The sequence below is a fragment of the Neoarius graeffei genome, chromosome 26, assembly GCF_027579695.1.
Source record: "Neoarius graeffei isolate fNeoGra1 chromosome 26, fNeoGra1.pri, whole genome shotgun sequence".
NCBI lineage: Eukaryota > Metazoa > Chordata > Actinopteri > Siluriformes > Ariidae > Neoarius > Neoarius graeffei.
This window is the reverse complement of record NC_083594.1, coordinates 42,830,130-42,849,300: the sequence shown is the minus strand read 5'-3', so window position 1 is coordinate 42,849,300 and position 19,171 is coordinate 42,830,130. Positions and strand designations below refer to the sequence as shown.

Sequence of the window (19,171 nt, the reverse complement as noted above, 5' to 3'; positions counted from 1 at the left end):
ATGCTCTGTTTCTCAAAATCTAGTGAATGTGGATAGAATAAAACGGTTATTCCAGTCAATCTCGTCGCACATGGCTTATAACCGACTCAGCGTTACATGCCTCGTCGGCTATCAGCTCATGTATGACTTGATTTCATGGAATAACTGTTGAATATAAATCTACATTTCACTGGAAATCATGCTAATTGGCCATCTGTTGCTAACCTATCAGAATTTCAGGATCACTGCCATGAATTGCTGCGTAAAATCCATTAGTGTAAACAGCAACTATGTATAAACATGAAATGTCATCTGATTAATATGCACGCATCTTGTCCTGATGATTTGCAAGAAAGATTTACACGTGTAAAAGCCCAGCAGTATTCCATCCATCTATTATCTGTAGCTGCTTATCCTGTCCTACAGGGTCACAGGCAAGCTGGAGCCTATCCCAGCTGACTATGGCCGAGAGGCGGGGTACCGGTACACCCTGGACAAGTCGCCAGGTTATCGCAGGGCTGACACAGAGACAGACAACCATTCACACTCACATTCACACCTACGGTCAATTTAGAGCCTCCAATTAGCCTAACCTGCATGTCTTTGGACTGTAGGGGAAATCGGAGCACCTGGAGGAAACCCACGCAGACACGGGGAGAACATGCAAACTCCACACAGAAAGGCCCTTGCCGGCCACTGGGCTCGAACCCAGGACCTTCTTGCTGTGAGGAGACCATGCTGCCAGCCCCAGCAGTATTCTTTCTGCATTATTCTTTTCCTTTTCCAGACCCATTTCTAGGAAATGTTGCTCAGTCGCCAGACTGCAACCATAGGCTACAACCAGAGAAACAGACGTGGGAGGTTGGGGGGGTATGGAATAGAAATCCTGAAGGACTCTGGGGCTTTGACCATGAAGCACTGAAGAATTCTTCTGTGGCTGGGTAAACTGTGCAAACACCTTGCAGTATCCTGTGTATGCTGCTGCAATAAGAAACCAGACAAACCTGTATCAGTGACTCTGCTGACTAAAACCCATCAGCTCATGTACAGAGAAGTATGCACATTCTTGCTACATGTGAACAAAATTATGATCTGTTTATTGTGTTTAGGCTGCTTCTCACACACCTGAAATGGAAAAAACGATGCAGTGTTAGAGTTAAAATGCAGAGCAGTTTTGCAGTCAGTTAGATTTTGATTAAGAACCAAACTATGCAAACAAAACTAATGTTAAGGAATGCAAGCAAAATAGTACATAAGTGGGATTCTTTTTACATGGCTCATGAAAAAATTACGGCAATATCTGTCTGCATTACACTGGAAAAACTGATGAGTTATGGGGAAAACTACAAGTTACGAATCACAACTAACACTATTTGCCAAATGGCATATCTGCAAGCTGCTATTTAATAAAACTATGCTTCCTATGGTTTGTATGTTTCTAAAGGTGCATCCTGTGCACCCTGTAATAATAAACCTTTTCAGGAGCAGTGTGTCATTACATACTGTTTTTGTTTATCTTATACAGACTGAACCATGGACATCAGGCCGCTTCTTGTAATACTGTCTGTGTGTGGGCAAATGGAGGCCATGACTGTAGACACTGATTATGGTGGATTGCCTCTGCAGATCAACCAATTTCTAGGCGAGCCCCCAGTTTTCACTCTTAGGAATCGAGTGAACTTGAGCTGGTCATGGATGGTAAGGGATCAGAACCATTTTGCGAAATGTGACAGTGCAATTGTGGGCTGGAGCAGTTTCCTGAAAGTCTTCCTTCCAGAACACACTACATTTTCCTTCAGGGTAGCATAGCCACTGGATTTAATGCTAAATCCTTTCCTAATACCACTTACCAATTGACCCTGGCTCATTTTGGACCAAAAGCTGCAGCTTCTCAGTCAGGGACTTGATGGTAGGTCACTGTTCAATCTGACCAAATTAGCGAACCTCTTCATGAGCCATAACAACTTGACCGAGGTGTCAGCAGGGCTGCTTGATGGACTCAAGCTAAGACTGGCTTACAATCAAATTGAGAAAATTGGCCCTGGAGCTTTCAAGAACTTACAGAATCTAACACTGCTTCTGCTTCAAGGCAATCTTCTGAAAACTACTAGAGAAACTGACTTCCAAGGTATGGCCTAAATTGAGAAAGAATTGATCTGTATCTTATCACTTCCCTTTTAGTATCTGGGTCAAATCTCTAATAGTTACTGCATCCTTAAAAAATCCATTTGTACCTCCAAAACTGAACTCCCCTGGAAAAAGTGAATTATAACTCTCATAGCTATAATATGTAAACACAGGAATCATGGTGTTGTGTCTGTGCGTCATGTTCATCACCAGGCCTTTCAATCCTCAACCTTTTGGACCTCAGTCAGAATGCCCTAGACACTTTCCCCAAACAACTGCCTCCATCTGTTCGGCAGCTATACCTCTCATACATCGCTTTTACAGGCATGGCTGAGGACAGCCTCCAAGGCTTTAACTAGACGTATCAGGTGAAAATTCAAATTCAGTCCAAATTGCTTGAAACTGATCTCATTGAATTCAGAACTGAATGCAGAACATCCTTTTTACAGAATTAAAAGATGTTTATCCATTCTTGAGACATTACAAATCAAAGATTGAAAAATGGCTTAATTTTTAGAAAACTGACGTAATATTCTATATGGGAATCACATGGTCCAAAATGGGCCTCGTTAACGAATGAGATCAAATGCTTTTTTATTCTTAACAACTTTTCTATTTTTCAAGATATTTACATGGAAATTGGCAGGCACATAGATAACTATATACTGAATACAGAGTTTGAAAAATGAGTAAAAACTAATTATGCAAATTTGTATTTAATTAGTATTAATTATGCTAATTCGGTGAAAATGTTAAATCAGTACACTCAATAAAAAAAGTAATAAAAGATTATTTCCAATACCTTCTTTGTGCTCTGTAGGCCTTTGTACTTCTCAAAAGTAGGACCTACTAGTGTTTATATGAAAGAATATAAATGATAATGTTCACAGTTTCAAGGCGAACCTCGAAAAAACTGAGCGCCACATCTAATAAACAATTCCAGTTAACTGAATTGAAATTGACACTCACATTTCTGACTTCCGTTTTTTTTTAAATATCATTCCGACCACTAAGAATATTTTTCATCAAAACAACTACATCCATCCGTCCATCCATTATCCATAACTGCTTATCCTGTGCAGGGTCACAGGCAAGCCAGAGCCCATCCCAGCTGACTATGGTTGAGAGGCAAGGTACACCCTGGACAAGTCACCAGGTCATCACAGGGCTGACACAGACACAGACAACCATTCACACTCACATTCACACCTACGGTCAATTTAGAGTCACCAGTTAACCTAACCTGCATGTCTTTGGACAGTGGGGGAAACCGGAGCACCCGGAGGAAACCCACGCGGACACGGGGAGAACATGCAAACTCCACACAGAAAGGCCCCCCACTGGCCGCTGGGCTCAAACCCAGAACCTTCTTGCTGAGAGGTGACAGTGCCTACCCTTACACCACCGTGCCACCAAAATAACTCCAGTTATATTCTAAAATAGTTATTTATTTACATGAATCAGTTTGATTTGAAAAAATAAGTAGGTAAAGCTATGAAAACTCACTTCAAATTCTCCCGTGAATCATGACATCAAAACTAGCTGATGGAAAATTTTGCTGAATATTTCATCAAAAACAGTGAGAGCTAGAGAACATCCCTATAAAAGTTATGTGATTGATATTCACGAGTAATCCAGTAGGAAACCGATTAGAAGAGAGAGCCTGACCGCTGTCCCATCACTCAAAAAACACCGGCAGTTTCCCGACGTCCCGCAAGCAGAGAGTGAACTCTGTTGTACCAACTTCAAGCTGCTGTTATTCCCAATGTACTGAACAAATCTTAACAAGACAGATTTCTTTGGAAAGCAGAGATTATAAGCTTTTTAATGATAGTATTCACGATAGAAAATATTCAAGAGTTAAGCAATGACCAATTTGGAAACTTACATGAGCGTCTGCATGGACAGTTTTTACAGCATGGCCAGCGAGTGTCTGATATGCCTACTTTAACAGATTCTGTTATTTGTGTCTATGCAACAACTAGCTGAAAAACAATGGTCTGGCCCCTGATGTCTTCTCTAGTGGAAATGGACCTCTCCTTCAACCAGCTAACTGAAATCCCAGTTGTTCCCACCACCCTGCATTACCTTTCCCTTGAAGTTAATCATAATAGAGGTGAGATAATAAAATGCAAATATTGAATAATAAAATGAAAGGTGAGATAAATAGAATTAAATATTTAAATAATATTTCCTGCAGTGGTGGCTGGTATTCTTTCAAACAGGGGAGGCTGGTCGGTTACGATATTTCCAGATTTTAAAAGAAAAAAGAAAAAACACATCAATTTTGCCCATACTCTTGCCTCTGATCTGGCTGATTGTTGGCAGCATCACAAACTGTGAAATAACAGGGTTTTTTGGCCCATTAGCCTACTGTCCAATATACATGATGGTGGTGTTGGGGGGTATATTTTAACATTTTATATTTTAAAATTGTGGCATATGGCATGTTGTTTAAAAATTGATCATTATTGAAAGCGGCTCTTTGTCAGGAACCTCAGCAGTAACAGCAGAGTGTTCTGGAATAGGCACAAGCACTGACCTTGGGGAGCCAAACATAGAGCTGGGTGCCACACATTTCATTCAATGACACTTTCCCTATATTTTACTTATTTTGACTGAGAAATGTTTTATTGGGGCGGCACGGTGGTGTAGTGGTTAGCGCTGTCGCCTCACAGCAAGAAGGTCCTGGGTTCGAGCCCGATGGCCGGCGAGGGCCTCTCTGTGTGGAGTTTGCATGTTCTCCCCGTGTCCGCGTGGGTTTCCTCCGGGTGCTCCGGTTTCCCCCACAGTCCAAAGACATGCAGGTTAGGTTAACTGGTGACTCTAAATTGACCGTAGGTGTGAGTGTGAATGGTTGTCTGTGTCTATGTGTCAGCCCTGTGATGATCTGGCGACTTGTCCAGGGTGTACCCCGCCTTTCGCCCATAGTCAGCTGGGATAGGCTCCAGCTTGCCTGCGACCCTGTAGAAGGATAAAGCGGCTAGAGATAATGAGATGAGATGTTTTATTGACAATTTTGATAACCCTTCACTTTTAATCCAGGTCTGTAGTGTGAAATGTTCTCGGCTGTGTTTTTGTTTAAAAATGTTTTCAAAATTGTAGCTGTGTTTAATTCATATCCAGAGAAATATATATTCCAATATAATATACTCAGCTACTCAGCATAAACATTTTAAATAGATTCTATATTTTTGGTCCATCCATGACATATTACTAAAGTAGCCTATTTACTGTTGTTGATGTGGGTCACTTGCTGTTAGCCAATTCACTTTCTCGTACCAGGAGAGCTGAAAGGAACGAGTATTATCCCCTACCTTTTTCACCAAGTCAATTTGAGGCGTTGGTCTACCCTGCTCTTTAATTTTAATTTTTTCCTTGAAAGGAAGACTGGCAAATGGCTTCGCCAAAATTAAATCAACAATGCTTGGCATCCGTGCGCAGCTTTCTTGCTAGCTGACTAGCCCCCTCAAGTTCAAGTTCAGTCACTCAAATAAATGAAATTTCTAGAACTAAGATAGCAAACTTGACAACACTATATTTACACTTTATTTACAATGAAAATATATACAAACTAAAAAAGCTGGTAGAAACCGTATGTAATGAATGAAATCGAAATGTAAGCTGATCCCTTACAATACACCACAGCACTTGCGAATCCGCATGGGAGTGAACTGAAATTCACCGCTGCCTGTCTATTTGAAACGAGCTGTCAATCAACGAAAATATCCGGCCGCTTTCACCAATCACCAGTCTCCTCGCGGAAACTGCCATGTCCCTCCCACTGTGAGGCTCGGAGTCCGTGGGCGGGTGTTTTCGCAGTATTTGTCCAATAACCGTCTTGCATTTTGAGATTGAAAAGCGCATAGCTCCCAAATGCCATTGAAGTCCACTGAGGCTGGGAGTGCGTGGGACTCCGTGGGCGGGCATTTTCGCAGTATTTGTCCAATAATCGTCTTGCATTTTGAGATTGAAAGTGCATAGCTCCCAAATGCCATTGAAGTCCACTGAGGCTGGGCTGCATCGCGCTGTCATGAGGGGGAAAAACTCATGCACACATTAGGCGAACTGGGGAAAGTTATAACGGAATGATTTCGCACTGTAGTTGGGTTGAGCACATATATTTCTATGATTCTGGATCTGAAATAGCAATGTTATAAGGTCGGCTATAACATAAGCCTAGCACAATTCATCCTACACGATGTTCGTCATTTTTAGAGGAGGCTGAGCCTCCCTCGCTGTCTTAGAGCAATCGCCCGTGATTTCCTGGCATTGAGTGGTATATCCGATATATTCCATTCAGCTAGCATGATATTGAACGAGTTGAAGATGAGTTCAATATCATGCTAGCTGAATGGAAAATATCTGATATACCTCACAAAAAAGCCAGCCAATATTACTCTTATTATACATACACATTCACTGGAACAATATTCTCATGATCTATTTAAGTTTTGGTAGCCTTTCGGGTGTTCAACACGTCTTCCTCTTTCAAAATCTTCCATATTTCACGAAGCAAGCTTGGTGGCCATGTTTATTTACATTCGCATGAGCTCCAACATGTGACGTCATGTTGTCTTGACAACCATGCAGTATCGTAAACCATATTCAACACTCATTCTCCATGGTTTAGAGTGACGTAGTGTATGTAGGATAAGCGATATGCGAACAATATTGCATGCTATCAAACCAAATGAATGAAACCTGCTAGAAGGGAATAGAACACATGTTTTTATTCCATCGAAAAAGTGTCCTGTATGTATAATAATCTCATTTATTGACTGTCATCTTGGACTGACCTAATTTTTTTGGCACCTTATAAAAAAATTACATCTGCGTCTTTGAAAAGAGATCGAGGAAAACGTGAATCATGAGCATTATGTCATAGGGAAATTAGACCCTAATTCCTTAATATCCCAAATAATTGCTGTTCTGTGTGTGCAATTTAATATTTTCACACACAGTTAGTGGGTGTGTTGTGAATGATTTGCAGGAGAGGACTGTGCATGTACTTTTTTAATTTGATAGCAGTGACAAGTTCAGATGTTACAACATTGATTAAAGGCAGTAACATGCTTCAAAAATATGCAAAGAAAACACGTTTCTTTGAATGTTGGGTCAAATACTTAATATAAAATAAAGATGTTTTAATATAAAACTTTGTTATTTTAAAATACTGCGACATCAGTTCAAGAAATGCTTGAAAGTAATACTTTCTGGCACAAGTAAACTATACATTGAATCGCATTGTATTAAACTTTCACTGGACCGCACTGTATGAGACGTTCTTCAGCAACATATTTGAACCTCTACCACTACACTATTGGGAAAAGATTCATAGGTAATAAATTATCTTTACCTGTATTTCTAACAGATTGAGCATTGCTCACTTGATGCATAAAGCTTGTGCTTTTCAGAACATGCAGTGAGACATACCAGACCCATGAATCTTCTTTTCGTTTCTGCAAACACATTCAGGCATGGAAGTCATGTAGTAGAAAGCAGGATGGTAACACAGGTATTTTCAAAATGCCTACACTTTTTAGGTTTTAAATCCTTTAGGATACTGACTATATAGAGACTTTCTGTTTTTTGTAAAGACTTGTGTTACCATGTGACTTGCAAGCCCGATTGTGTCTGCAGAATCACTCAAAATCTGGTTCTTTTTGATGGGAACCCTACTGCAGTTTCAGCATGCTCAAAGGAAAGCATTAATCTACTTTATCATAGCTGCAGGAAAAGATAGACCACTGAAAACCTGCGTTTAATCTGTTTTCTCTCTCTCTTTCTCCCCCCCTTCACTCTGTCCCTCTGAGTTACATGTTGATCCTGAGACACCAGTCAGATGCTGATCTCTTCTGTTCCTTGGACTCACCTGATCCATCCTGATGCCCTACGTCTGGCTCAAGTCTTATCTCATCACTCCTGTGGAGGACGGCCCCATATGGACAGTTGAAAGTCACACTTGGAAGACAGCTCTGGACACTTACAGTAATGCATTTATGTCTGAGGACTACAACTGGCTTGCTAACTTTAGGACTGCAGTTGTCATGAACAGTTTTGCACTCAAGTTTCCATCAATAAACAGTTTATAACTTCAGCAAAACAGACTTCATGTTAAAACTATAATGAATTTCCTGGTTTCACAGTTGTACTTTGTGACTATATAGGACACTGTTATAGAAATGAATTATTTATAATCATGCTATCTGTTAAATACCCAAATGAGGATGGGTTCCCTTTTGAGTCTGGTTCCTCTCGAGGTTTCTTCCTCATGTCGTCTGAGGGAGTTTTTCCTTGCCACCGTCGCCACAAGCTTGCTCATTGGGGATAAACTAGGGATAAAATTCTCATGTTTAAATCAAGACAGCCTTTCGAGTTCGTAAAATCGGTGAAATTGAGTTCCCTCTGAAATTTGGTAATTGTGATGTATGTTTATTTTTGTAATATCTTAAAAAATAAAACAGGCCAATCTGTGGTTAGGAAGTTATTTAATTTGAGGGGATGCCCCAGCAAATAATGTGCATGAAATCGCTCGCTTCACGCAGTCAAGCAGACAGAGGAAGTCCGTGTGTGCATGCGCACGCTTACGTGAGCCGTCGTCATCTTCATCTTTTGGGTTTTATGGCAGCTGGCATCCAGTGTTGCATTACTGCCATCTAGAAGTCAAGTCAAGTCAACTTTATTGTCAAATATGCTATACATGCTCGACATACAGCACAGATGAAATTTCAGTCCTCTCTGACCCATGGTGCAAACTGGCAATGCAATAAATAAAAATAGAATAACTGAAATAAACAATATAAACAGTATAAACACTCTAGATAAGAAATAGACATAGACTAAACACTCACAGGTGTATATAAAATAAACAGTCAAGGGCACTTGAGGTATAGCAGGTAAACAAGAAATAAGCAGTATAAACAATAAACTAATAGCTGTTAAGGTGAGGTAGTGCGGAATAGTGCAAATGAGCGCGGTAAAGTGAAACGTGTAGACCCTGAGTTCAGTGTGCGAATGAATGTTGAGAATATGTGCGTGTGTGTTGGGGGGGGCTGTGAGGGTGACATGATGTCAGATGCTGAAGGGGGGCAGGGGGGTGTGCGGGCAGAATCTGTGGCAGGGGGCAGAGGGGGGAGGAGGGGCAGAACAGGGAGGGAGTTGAGCCTCCTGACTGCCTGAGAAACTGTCCTTGAGCCTGCTGGTTTTGGCTCGGAGACTCCACAGTCTCCTCCCCAACGGCAGCAGGCTGAAGAGGCTGTGAGATGGGTGGGTGGGGTCACCTGCAATCCTGATGGCTTTTCAGGTGAGGCGGGAGTTATAGATATCCATAAGAAAAGGAAGAGAGACACCAATGATCCTCTCAGCTGCTCTCACGATGCGCTGCAGAGTCTTGCAGCAGGGCATGGTGCAGGCGCCATACCACACGGTGATGCAGCTGGTCAGGATGTTCTCGATGGTGCCTCTGTAGAATGTGTGCATGATGGGGGCCGGGACTCTTGCTCTCCTCAGTTTGCGGAGGAAGTACAGATGCTGTTGGGCTTTTCTGGCCAGTGATGTGGTGTTGTTGCTCCAGGACAGGTCTTCAGAGATGTGCACACCCAGAAACTTGATGCTGCTCACCCTCTCCACTGCAGCACTGTCGATAGTTAGTGGAGCATGTTGGGTGTGCACTATCCTGAAGTCCACAACAATCTCCTTCGTCTTCTCCACGTTCAGGCGGAGATTGTTGTCCTTGCACCACATGGCCAGGTGGCCACCTCACTCCTGTAGGTTGTCTCATCGCCATTGCTGATGAGACCCACCACAGTCGTGTCATCCGCAAACTTAATGAAGAGGTTGGAGCTGGATGTTGGTGTGCAGTCGTGGGTCAGCAGAGTGAAGAGGAGGGGGCTCAGCACACATCCTTGGGAGGCCCCCGTGTTCAATGTGATGGTGCTGGAGGAGTTGCTGCCAACCAATACAGTCTGTGGTCTCCCCGTCAGGAAGTCCAGCAGCCAGTTGCACAGGGAGGTGTTGAGTCCCAGCTGGTCCAGTTTATGAATGAGCTGCTGAGGAATGATTGTGTTGAATGCTGAGCTGAAGTCTATGAATAGCATTCTGACATACGAGTCTTTTGTCTCCAGGTGGGTGAGGGCTAAGTGGAGGGCAGTGGAGATGGCGTCATCGGTCGAACGGTTGGACTGATATGCAAACTGGAAAGGGTCCAGGGCGGGGGGGGGGGGGAGAGGGCAGACTTGATATGCGGCATGACTAGCCGCTCAAAGCACTTCATGAGGATGGGAATGAGTGCGACCGGGTGGTAGTTATTGAAGCAGGAGGGAGACGGCTTCTTTGGGACCGGGATGATGCTGGTGGCTTTGAGGCACATGGGGACAACAGCCTGGCTCAACGAGATGTTGAAGATATCTGTAAAGACATCTGTGAGCTCCTCGGCACAGTCTCTCAGGACACGACCAGGAATGTTATCAGGACCCGGGGCTTTCCGTGCATTTGTCATCCTGAGAGCTCTCCTCACGCTGCCTGGGGACAGCGTCAACACCTGGTCGCCAGGAGGTGGTGGAGTCTTCTGTGCCGTGGTGCTGTTGTCTGCCTCAAAGCAAGTGAAGAAGTTGTTCAACTGATTCAGCAGAGAGGTGGAGTTGTCACAGGTCTGCGGCTTGTAGTCTGTGATGGTCTGAATCCCCCGCCACAGGTTCCTGGTGTCTCTGCTGTCACTGAAGTAGTCAGCAATGTTCCTGGAATACTGTCTCTTAGCCACCCTGATGCCTCGTGACAGGTTGGCCCTAGCTGTCCTCAGGCCCACCTTGTCCCCAGCTCTGAAGGCTGCGTTCCGAGCCCTCAGGAGCCTGTGGACTTCCCCTGTCAGCCATGGCTTCTGATTGGCCCGAATGGAGATGGTTCTGGTGACCGTAACATCATCCATGCACTTCCTCATGTAGGCAGTGACGGTCTCCGTGTACTCCTGGAGATCTGTGGTGGTGTTGTACGGTAGGTGGCCGCCTGTCTGAACATGCTCCAGTCAGTGGTGGAAAAACAGTCCTGGAGTGCCTCTGAGGAACCCTCTGGCCACACACGTACCTGCTTTGTAGCTGGTTTGGTGACTTTAACCAGCGGCCTGTATGCTGGCATTAGCATAACAGTGGAGTGATCTGAGGCCCCAAGGTGGGGGAGGGGGAGGGCTTTGTAGGAGCCTCTATGCATGGTGTAAACATTGTCCAGAGTATTGTTTCCACATCTGGGAAAGTTGATATAACCATAGAGTTTTGGAAACACACTCTTGGGATTTGCATGGTTGAAATCCCCAGCCAGGATGAGGAAAGCATCTGGGTGTGCTGTCTGCTGCTCACTGATATGCTGATAGAGTTCATTCAGTGCTTCACTCCTGTTGTTATTGGAGCTGGGAGGGATGTATATTGCTACCAGCAATATGGCTGTAAATTCCCTCGACAGGTAGAGTGGCCGGCACTTAATAATTATAAACTCCACCAGTGGTGAGCAGTGTTTGCAGAACACAACAGCATTGCAACACCAGGCATCACTGATGTAAACACAGAATCCTCCACCACGAGTCTTCCCCCCCCCCCCCCCCGACTAGCGCTCTGTCTGACCGGTAGCATGTTAGCCGGGCTAGCTGAATGGCACAGTCCGGGACGCTGTCGTTAAGCCATGTTTCCACAAACACTCCAGCTCCAACTCCTCCAGCACCATCACATTGAACACGGGGGCCTCCCAAGGATGTGTGCTGAGCCCCCTCCTCTTCACTCTGCTGACCCACGACTGCACACCAACATCCTTCATTAATTTAATTAATATAGTTCTTGAATATAATATAGTTCTTGAACACAACACTCACTCAAAGACTTAGAAGACAGGTTTACCTTTGACCGTGCACTGACAGTTCCATCATTCTGTCGCTAAACGAACAGCTGATCACACCGAGGTGCTCGCTGACCGCCAATATTTATTAGTTTGGTCCTGCGTTTCCTTTCCTTCACAATACAGCGTCTTTTCTTCTCATTTTCTGTTACTGTAGTCAGTCTTCTACGTTTCATGTGTGCATTCACGTCTGCCATTGTTTTCTCCTGTTTCAAATTTGTATCCTGGGGGTGTTGTGGCTCAGGTGGATAAAGGCACCATACCATAAATCCAGGGACCTGGGTTCGATTCTGACCCGAGGTCATTTCCTGATCCCTCCCTGTCTCTCTCTCCTGCTCATTTCCGGTCTCTACACTGTCCTATCCAATAAAGGTGAAAAAAGCCCCCCCAAAAAATCTTTAAAAAAATAAATTTGTATCCCACAATGCATTGCACAAACAGAGAAATCCCACCATGTCGTGCATGATGTAATATCTTGAATTAGGTTATGGTGAGGCAAGGAAAAAATGGCAGAGAATTTAGGGCAATGGGGCTCTAAATTGATTAATTGTTCTTTTAGGGGGAAAAAACAAATAAACTTGAAAGTCTGTCATTCGAATTCAGTAGCTTTCAGTCCATTAAAAACAAAAATAATAATTAGAAGTCAGGGAAAATTCTTTTTACGGCCTAAATTTGAGAAATCTGAAAGGCAGTCTACCTTTAAAGTTTTTTAATTTTCTGTAAAGCTGCTTTGCGACAATGTCTGTTGTTAAAAGCGCTATACAAATAAACTTGACCTGACTTGACACTGAAAACAAGAACAGCTGTTATAGACAGTCCTGGACTCCTTTAATGCATCAACTGCAGTAACTCAGGAACTAACTTTAATTAATATAGTTCTTGAATTTAAAATTAATTTGAGCAATAATAATAATAATAATAAGGAGCACTTTTAGAGAGTGGTCTTAAAAGATTAAAGCATTAAATTTTTTTTCTCTCGAAGCAGTCCGTTTAACAGTAGAACACTAAATTAACTTTGTTGATTTATAAATCTAAGCATGCACTATACAAGGCCACCTCTTTTCTGAAGAAATGTCTCTGATATCTTTGTGGCCATAACCTGCATTGCCTACCGGTCTTATGCTGTTTGATGTCTAAATCTAGTTGTATTATTTGCGTGCTGGAAATCAATCATGGGAAAAATCATGATGTAATCTCCAGGGATGTGACATCAATATTTAGATGCAATGGGATCATGAGAAATATTATGGAAAATGTGATATGTATGAAAGGAAAAACAGTTTTTTTTTTTCTCGCTGTCAGACACATGAGGTTGGGGTGGGTGGTATTGGTGGGGGTGGGGGGTTGGGTTAGCTAATGAAATGGGAGGGATAGGGGAGGAGGCAGAAACATCTGGAATCATCTGTGAACACTCCAGAAAGACTCTAACAATGCCAAAAGCACTTCATGTTCTCCCTCTCGCTTCTCTTTTCGCATACTGAATTTGATTAGAAGAATCAGCACTAGAAAACATTTTTTGAAAAACAGTGAGTAGTTATGCAAGGAAAAGAAACATCCTACTTTAAATACAGTTCAGTAATTGAATTAAAGCATCAATATTTCTCGTTTGTGTTCCTATAGTATGGGATTAGGGAGGACTATTTAGTCTGGTTTAGTTAGAGACAGCTGTTTTAATATTAGGGGGGAAAAACAGACATTAGCCTAAAAACAGGAAAAGGACCAAGAACATTTTGGCCTGCCCCTTTGGAAAGGGGAAACATTTAGTTCCACATATTCCTACTGGCAGGAGGAAAGAATGAGGGTTTATGTTCCACAAATATCTTCAGCAGAGGTAGAATACATCAGTACACAATCATCAACAGGACCAAACAGAGGTACAGTAACTCTTTGGACACATTTATTGAATGTCTCAGACAGTCTCCTCGCTTTAGCAGACATCATCTTTCATTTTCCAAAAATGAGAACACCTCTGTGGGAATATGGCTCTTTCGGTTCTCTGTAATATATTGAGTTCATATTGAATAGTAATTCCAATACACCTGCAACCTATTTAATTTAGTCTGAAGAACAGAGCTTCTGTATACAAGTAGGACATTTTCATGTGGTCCAGATGATGACTGCTTGTAACTTACTAATATACAGTGTCTTGCAAAAGTATTCATCCCCCTTGGTGTTTGTCCTGTTTTGTCACATTACAAGCTGGAATTAAAATGGATTTGGGGGGTTAGCACCATTTGATTTACACAACATGCCTACCACTTTAAAGGTGCAAACAGTTGTTTTATTGTGACACAAACAATAATTAAGATGAAAAAACAGAAATATGAAGTGTGCATAGGTATTCACCCCCTTTCGTATGAAACCCCTAAATAAGAGCTGGCCCAACCAATTCACTTCATAAGTCACATAATTAGTTGATTAACATCCACATGTGTGCAATCAAAGTGTCACATGATCTGTCACATGATGTCTGTATAAATCAACCTGCTCTGGAAGGACCCTGACTCTGCAACACTACTAAGCAAGCAACATGAGAACCAAGGAGCCTCCAAACAGGTCAGAGACAAAGTTGTGAAGTATAGATCAGGGTTGGGTTATAAAAAATATCCCAAACTTTAAATATCCCAGGGAGCACCATTAAATCCATTATAGCAAAATGGAAAGAACATGGCGCCACTACAAACCTGACAAGAGAAGGCCCCGCCCACCAAAACTCACAGACCGGGCAAGGAGGGCATTAATCAGAGATGCAACAAAGACACCAAAGATAACACTGAAGTAGCTGCAAAGATCCACAGTGGAGATGGGAGTATCTGTCCATAGGACCACTTTAAACCGTACACGCCACAGAGCGGGGCTTTATGGAAGAGTGACCAGAAAGAAGTCATTGCTTCAGAAAAAAGTTTGGAGTTTGCCCAACAGCATGTGGCAGACTCCCCAAACATATGGAAGAAGATTCTCTGGTCAAATGAGACTAAAATTGATCTTTTTGGCCATCATGGGAAATGCCGTGTGTGGCGCAAACCCATCACCCTGAGAACACCATTCCTACAGTGAAGCATGGTGGTGGCAGCATCATGCTGTGGAGATGTTTTTCATCTGCAGGGACAGGAAAGCTGGTCAGGACTGAAGGAAAGATGGATGGCACTAAATACACAACAATTCTGGAGGAAAACCTGTTTGAGTCGGCCAGAGGTTTGAGACTGGGACGAAGGTTCACATTCCAGCAGAACAATGACCCTAAACATACTGTAAAAGCTGCACTGGAGTGGTTTAAAGGGAAACATTTAAATGTCTTGGAATGGCCTAATCAAAGCCCAGACCTCAATCCAATTGAGAATTTGTGGCATAACTTGAAGATTGCTGTACACCAACGCAACCCATCTAAATTGGAGGAATTGGAGCAGTTTTGCCTTGAGGAATGGGCAAAAATCCCAGTGGCTAGATGTGCAAAGCTAATAGAGACACACCCCAAGAGACTTGCAGTTGTAATTGTAGCAAAAGGCAGCTCTACAAAGTATTGACTTTTGGGGGTGAATACCTATGCACACTCCAGATTTCTGTTTCTTCATCTTAATTATTGTTTGTTTCACAAAAAAACAACTGTTTGCACCTTTAAAGTGGTCAGCATGTTGTGTAAATCAAATGGTGCGAACCCTCCAAAAATCCACTTTAATTCCAGCTTATAATGCGACAAAACAGGACAAACATCAAGGGGGATGAATAGTTTTGCAAGACACTGTACAGTATATGGTTTTATATCAGCAGAGAATGATCATACTTATGAAAACAACATTAGGAAGCACTGAATAAACTTTATCGCAGAGCTTCCAATACCATTTTCAATACTGGAGATCAAGTGGTCTTAACAATTTAGTGGGGTTTTTCCTCGCACATATTACTAAGTGTGGGGGCGGCGCGGTGGTGTAGTGGTTAGCGCTGTCGCCTCACAGCAAGAAGGTCCGGGTTCGAGCCCCATGGCCGGCGAGGGCCTTTCTGTGCGGAGTTTGCATGTTCTCCCCGTGTCCGCGTGGGTTTCCTCCGGGTGCTCCGGTTTCCCCCACAGTCCAAAGACATGCAGGTTAGGTTAACTGGTGACTCTAAATTGACCGTAGGTGTGAATGTGAGTGTGAATGGTTGTCTGTGTCTATGTGTCAGCCCTGTGATGACCTGGCGACTTGTCCAGGGTGTACCCCGCCTTTCGCCCGTAGTCAGCTGGGATAGGCTCCAGCTCGCCTGCGACCCTGTAGAACAGGATAAAGCGGCTAGAGATAATGAGATGAGATGAGATATTACTAAGTGTGTAGTTTTTCATGAGCTATGTCTGGTGTCTATTGCCCTGCAAACTCTACAATTATATCTGACAATTTTGCTTACTGTGATTTATTTGGTTCTTTTTTTTTTCAGAATGTAACATCAGCAGTCTCTGCAGGACAGTGGATCTAATGTCATATTCACATATAAAGATATTGCGGCTTGATGGCATGAAGATTGAGTATCATCAGCTACTTCCTGACTTGGTCTACTGTCTCAGAATTCTTCAAAATATTTATATCTGACCTGTTCCAACTGCTTTTATATCGCCAGTTTCATCTTTGGGCAGACTAAGTACTGCAATGCAGGCCACCAAATTTTCACATAAGATTTTGAAAATATGATACAAGATGCTTTTAGAGTAGGAAAGAAAGTAGTTATTGTCAATGATTTCTAATTTGTATATGTTTAGCTTTCAAAGAAATTATAAACATGTTGATCTTTCTTTGACCATTTCCCCCCAGTTTTATTCTACAGTAACAATTGCATCAGAATTGCAGAATATTTTGTTAGGAATGTGAAGAGCACTGTGATGTTTCTGAACAACTAAATCACATATTGGAAAAACTAAAAGGAAATGTCATGTCATGTTTTCGCCATAAAGCCTTAGCATGGAAAATCGAACATGGGTCCAAATTATACACACTTAGTTTGTGCAATAAGTTGTCAAGTTGTCAAACCTCAAGAGCCAAAATATTATGGTGGTGCTCAGGGTTGCCAGGTCTTCAGGGCAAAAACCAACCCAATGGCTATTTAAACCTAGCTCAAAAACTAGTGCAAGGATCAACAAAAGCAGCCCAGGTCCAAAACTCAAAATGTGACCCACCCAAACCCTGTACCAAATTCCAAAATAGTGACTACCTTTGCCAAATACAGAGTAATGCTTTATCCCCAAGCCTTGGCATGTAACATGAAAATAGGTTAAAATTATACACCCTTTGGTTGTATATGTTATCAACTTTGAAACTCCAGAGACAAAGATATTACAGTGGTGCCCAGGGTTGCCAGGTGTTTAGGGCAAAAAGCAGTGCATTAGTTGACAACAATTAGTGCAAAGTTCAATAAAAGCAGTCCATTTCCAAAATGGCCTGCTGGTTAGAGAAGCAGCCTTGGGCCCAAAGTGTTGCCAGTTGGATTCCCAGGACCAGCAGGAAAAATGTGAGTTGAGATAAGTGAATGAACAGCACTCCGCCTCCCTCTGTATCATGGCTGAAGTGCCCTTGAGCAAGTCACCTCCCTGGGTATTGTAATATAGCTGCCTACTGCTCTGGGTGTGTGTGCGCTCATTGTTCACTTGTGTGTACATGTGTGCGTTCACTGCTATATTTGACATAGTAATGCTTTTTGCCTTAAGCATTGGCATACGAAATATAAAATATGCCCAAATTATACTCTCTTTGTTTGTGCAATAAGTTGTCAAGTTTTCATACTCTATTATGACAGTGTTCAGGGTTGCCAGATCTTCAGGGCAAAACAAGCTCAAAGACCTTTCACAAATAGCTTTAAAAAGGCAGTAAAAGCTAGCTTGGCAAGCCAGACTAAATGTGAATATTTAGTCTGGCCTCGATCCGTAGACATTTCTGAAGGGGGTGGGAGGAACAAACCGCTGTCTTTCAAACTGTCTCTGTGCATATACTGTAGGCCAACGCTCTGACCAATCAGCGCAACAGTGACTGTGACATAGTCAGAGCGACAGAAAGCAGTGGGGGAGGCCTTGAAATAAATAATTTTTCAAAATGCGTATTAATTAATAAACAGGTTCTAGATATTAAGAAGTTTGGAGATAATGACCACAAGTTTGGAGTCTGTACCACATACACTCTTTTTTTCCAAGTGTTTTTCAAGGGTTTGCTTAAATTGTTTTTGAGAGTTTTTATTTAGTGGTGTTTGGTGAAATAATTTCCCTTAAATTTAAAATAACGGGAAAATAAGAAACAATCAAAAAGTAATGTTTCAAAGCTGTTTATTAATTCTTCGTACTGCACAAACTAGCCCCATCCTTTTGGCTACGAGCGGAGCCAGCTGGTAGATCAGACTTTTGCCATAGCCGGTCGGCAAAACAGCGAAAACGTCCTTCTTGAAAAGGAATGCGCGGAGAGCCTCTTCCTGCTCATGTTTCAACGAAAACTCCAAGTCTAATTCTTCTAAAACTGATTCCAAAGCGGAGTCAAACGCGCGCTGTTGACTAGCCGTAGCCATCTTTCCTGCTGTGCTTTCTCCAGCGTCCCGCAGCTTTGTCGTCACTCCTGCAAAAGCCTGTCCAAAGAATCCAAACAAAAACCTTGTGTTGTGATTGGCGGGCATGATTTGATGCCCGGGGTGTTTTTGTTTATATGGTGTGAGGCTAGACCCACTCGCTAGGCAAAAATATTTTTGGCCGCTAGGCGGGTGGGTCTAGTTTACTAGGCTAAGTAAAAGCAGTAAAAATTCCAAACCTCAATATCTGACCCTCCCAAACCCTGTGTTCAGCTCCAAAATCATGACTACCATCACCAAATATAATGCAATATTTAAAGTAATATACCATGTGCACTTTTTGATTTTGAGGCAGTATTAAAACCATCATTTTTCCCGGACTATTTGGATACTAGTACTAGAGTACTCTAGCGTTATAAGAATCTCATCTCATTATTTCTAGCCGCTTTATCCTGTTCTACAGGGTCGGCAGGCAAGCTGGAGCCTATCCCAGCTGACTACGGGCGAAAGGCGGGGTACACCCTGGACAAGTCGCCAGGTCATCACAGGGCTGACACATAGACACAGACAACCATTCACACTCACATTCACACCTACGGTCAATTTAGAGCCACCAGTTAACCTAACCTGCATGTCTTTGGACTGTGCGGGAAACCGGAGCACCCGGAGGAAACCC

General features: G+C 42.7%; 1 protein-coding gene across 1 annotated transcript; it reads left to right on the top strand.

The window, feature by feature from the left end:
• The first annotated feature begins 1,512 nt into the window (after positions 1–1,512).
• Positions 1,513–16,544, top strand: zgc:113307 (uncharacterized protein LOC553753 homolog). Its single transcript, XM_060910297.1, is given in 7 exon segments — positions 1,513–1,717; positions 1,720–1,826; positions 1,828–2,107; positions 2,320–2,467; positions 4,061–4,123; positions 4,125–4,222; positions 16,393–16,544. Coding segments are annotated over 7 exon segments (1,053 nt in total).
• The last annotated feature ends 2,627 nt before the right edge of the window (positions 16,545–19,171 follow it).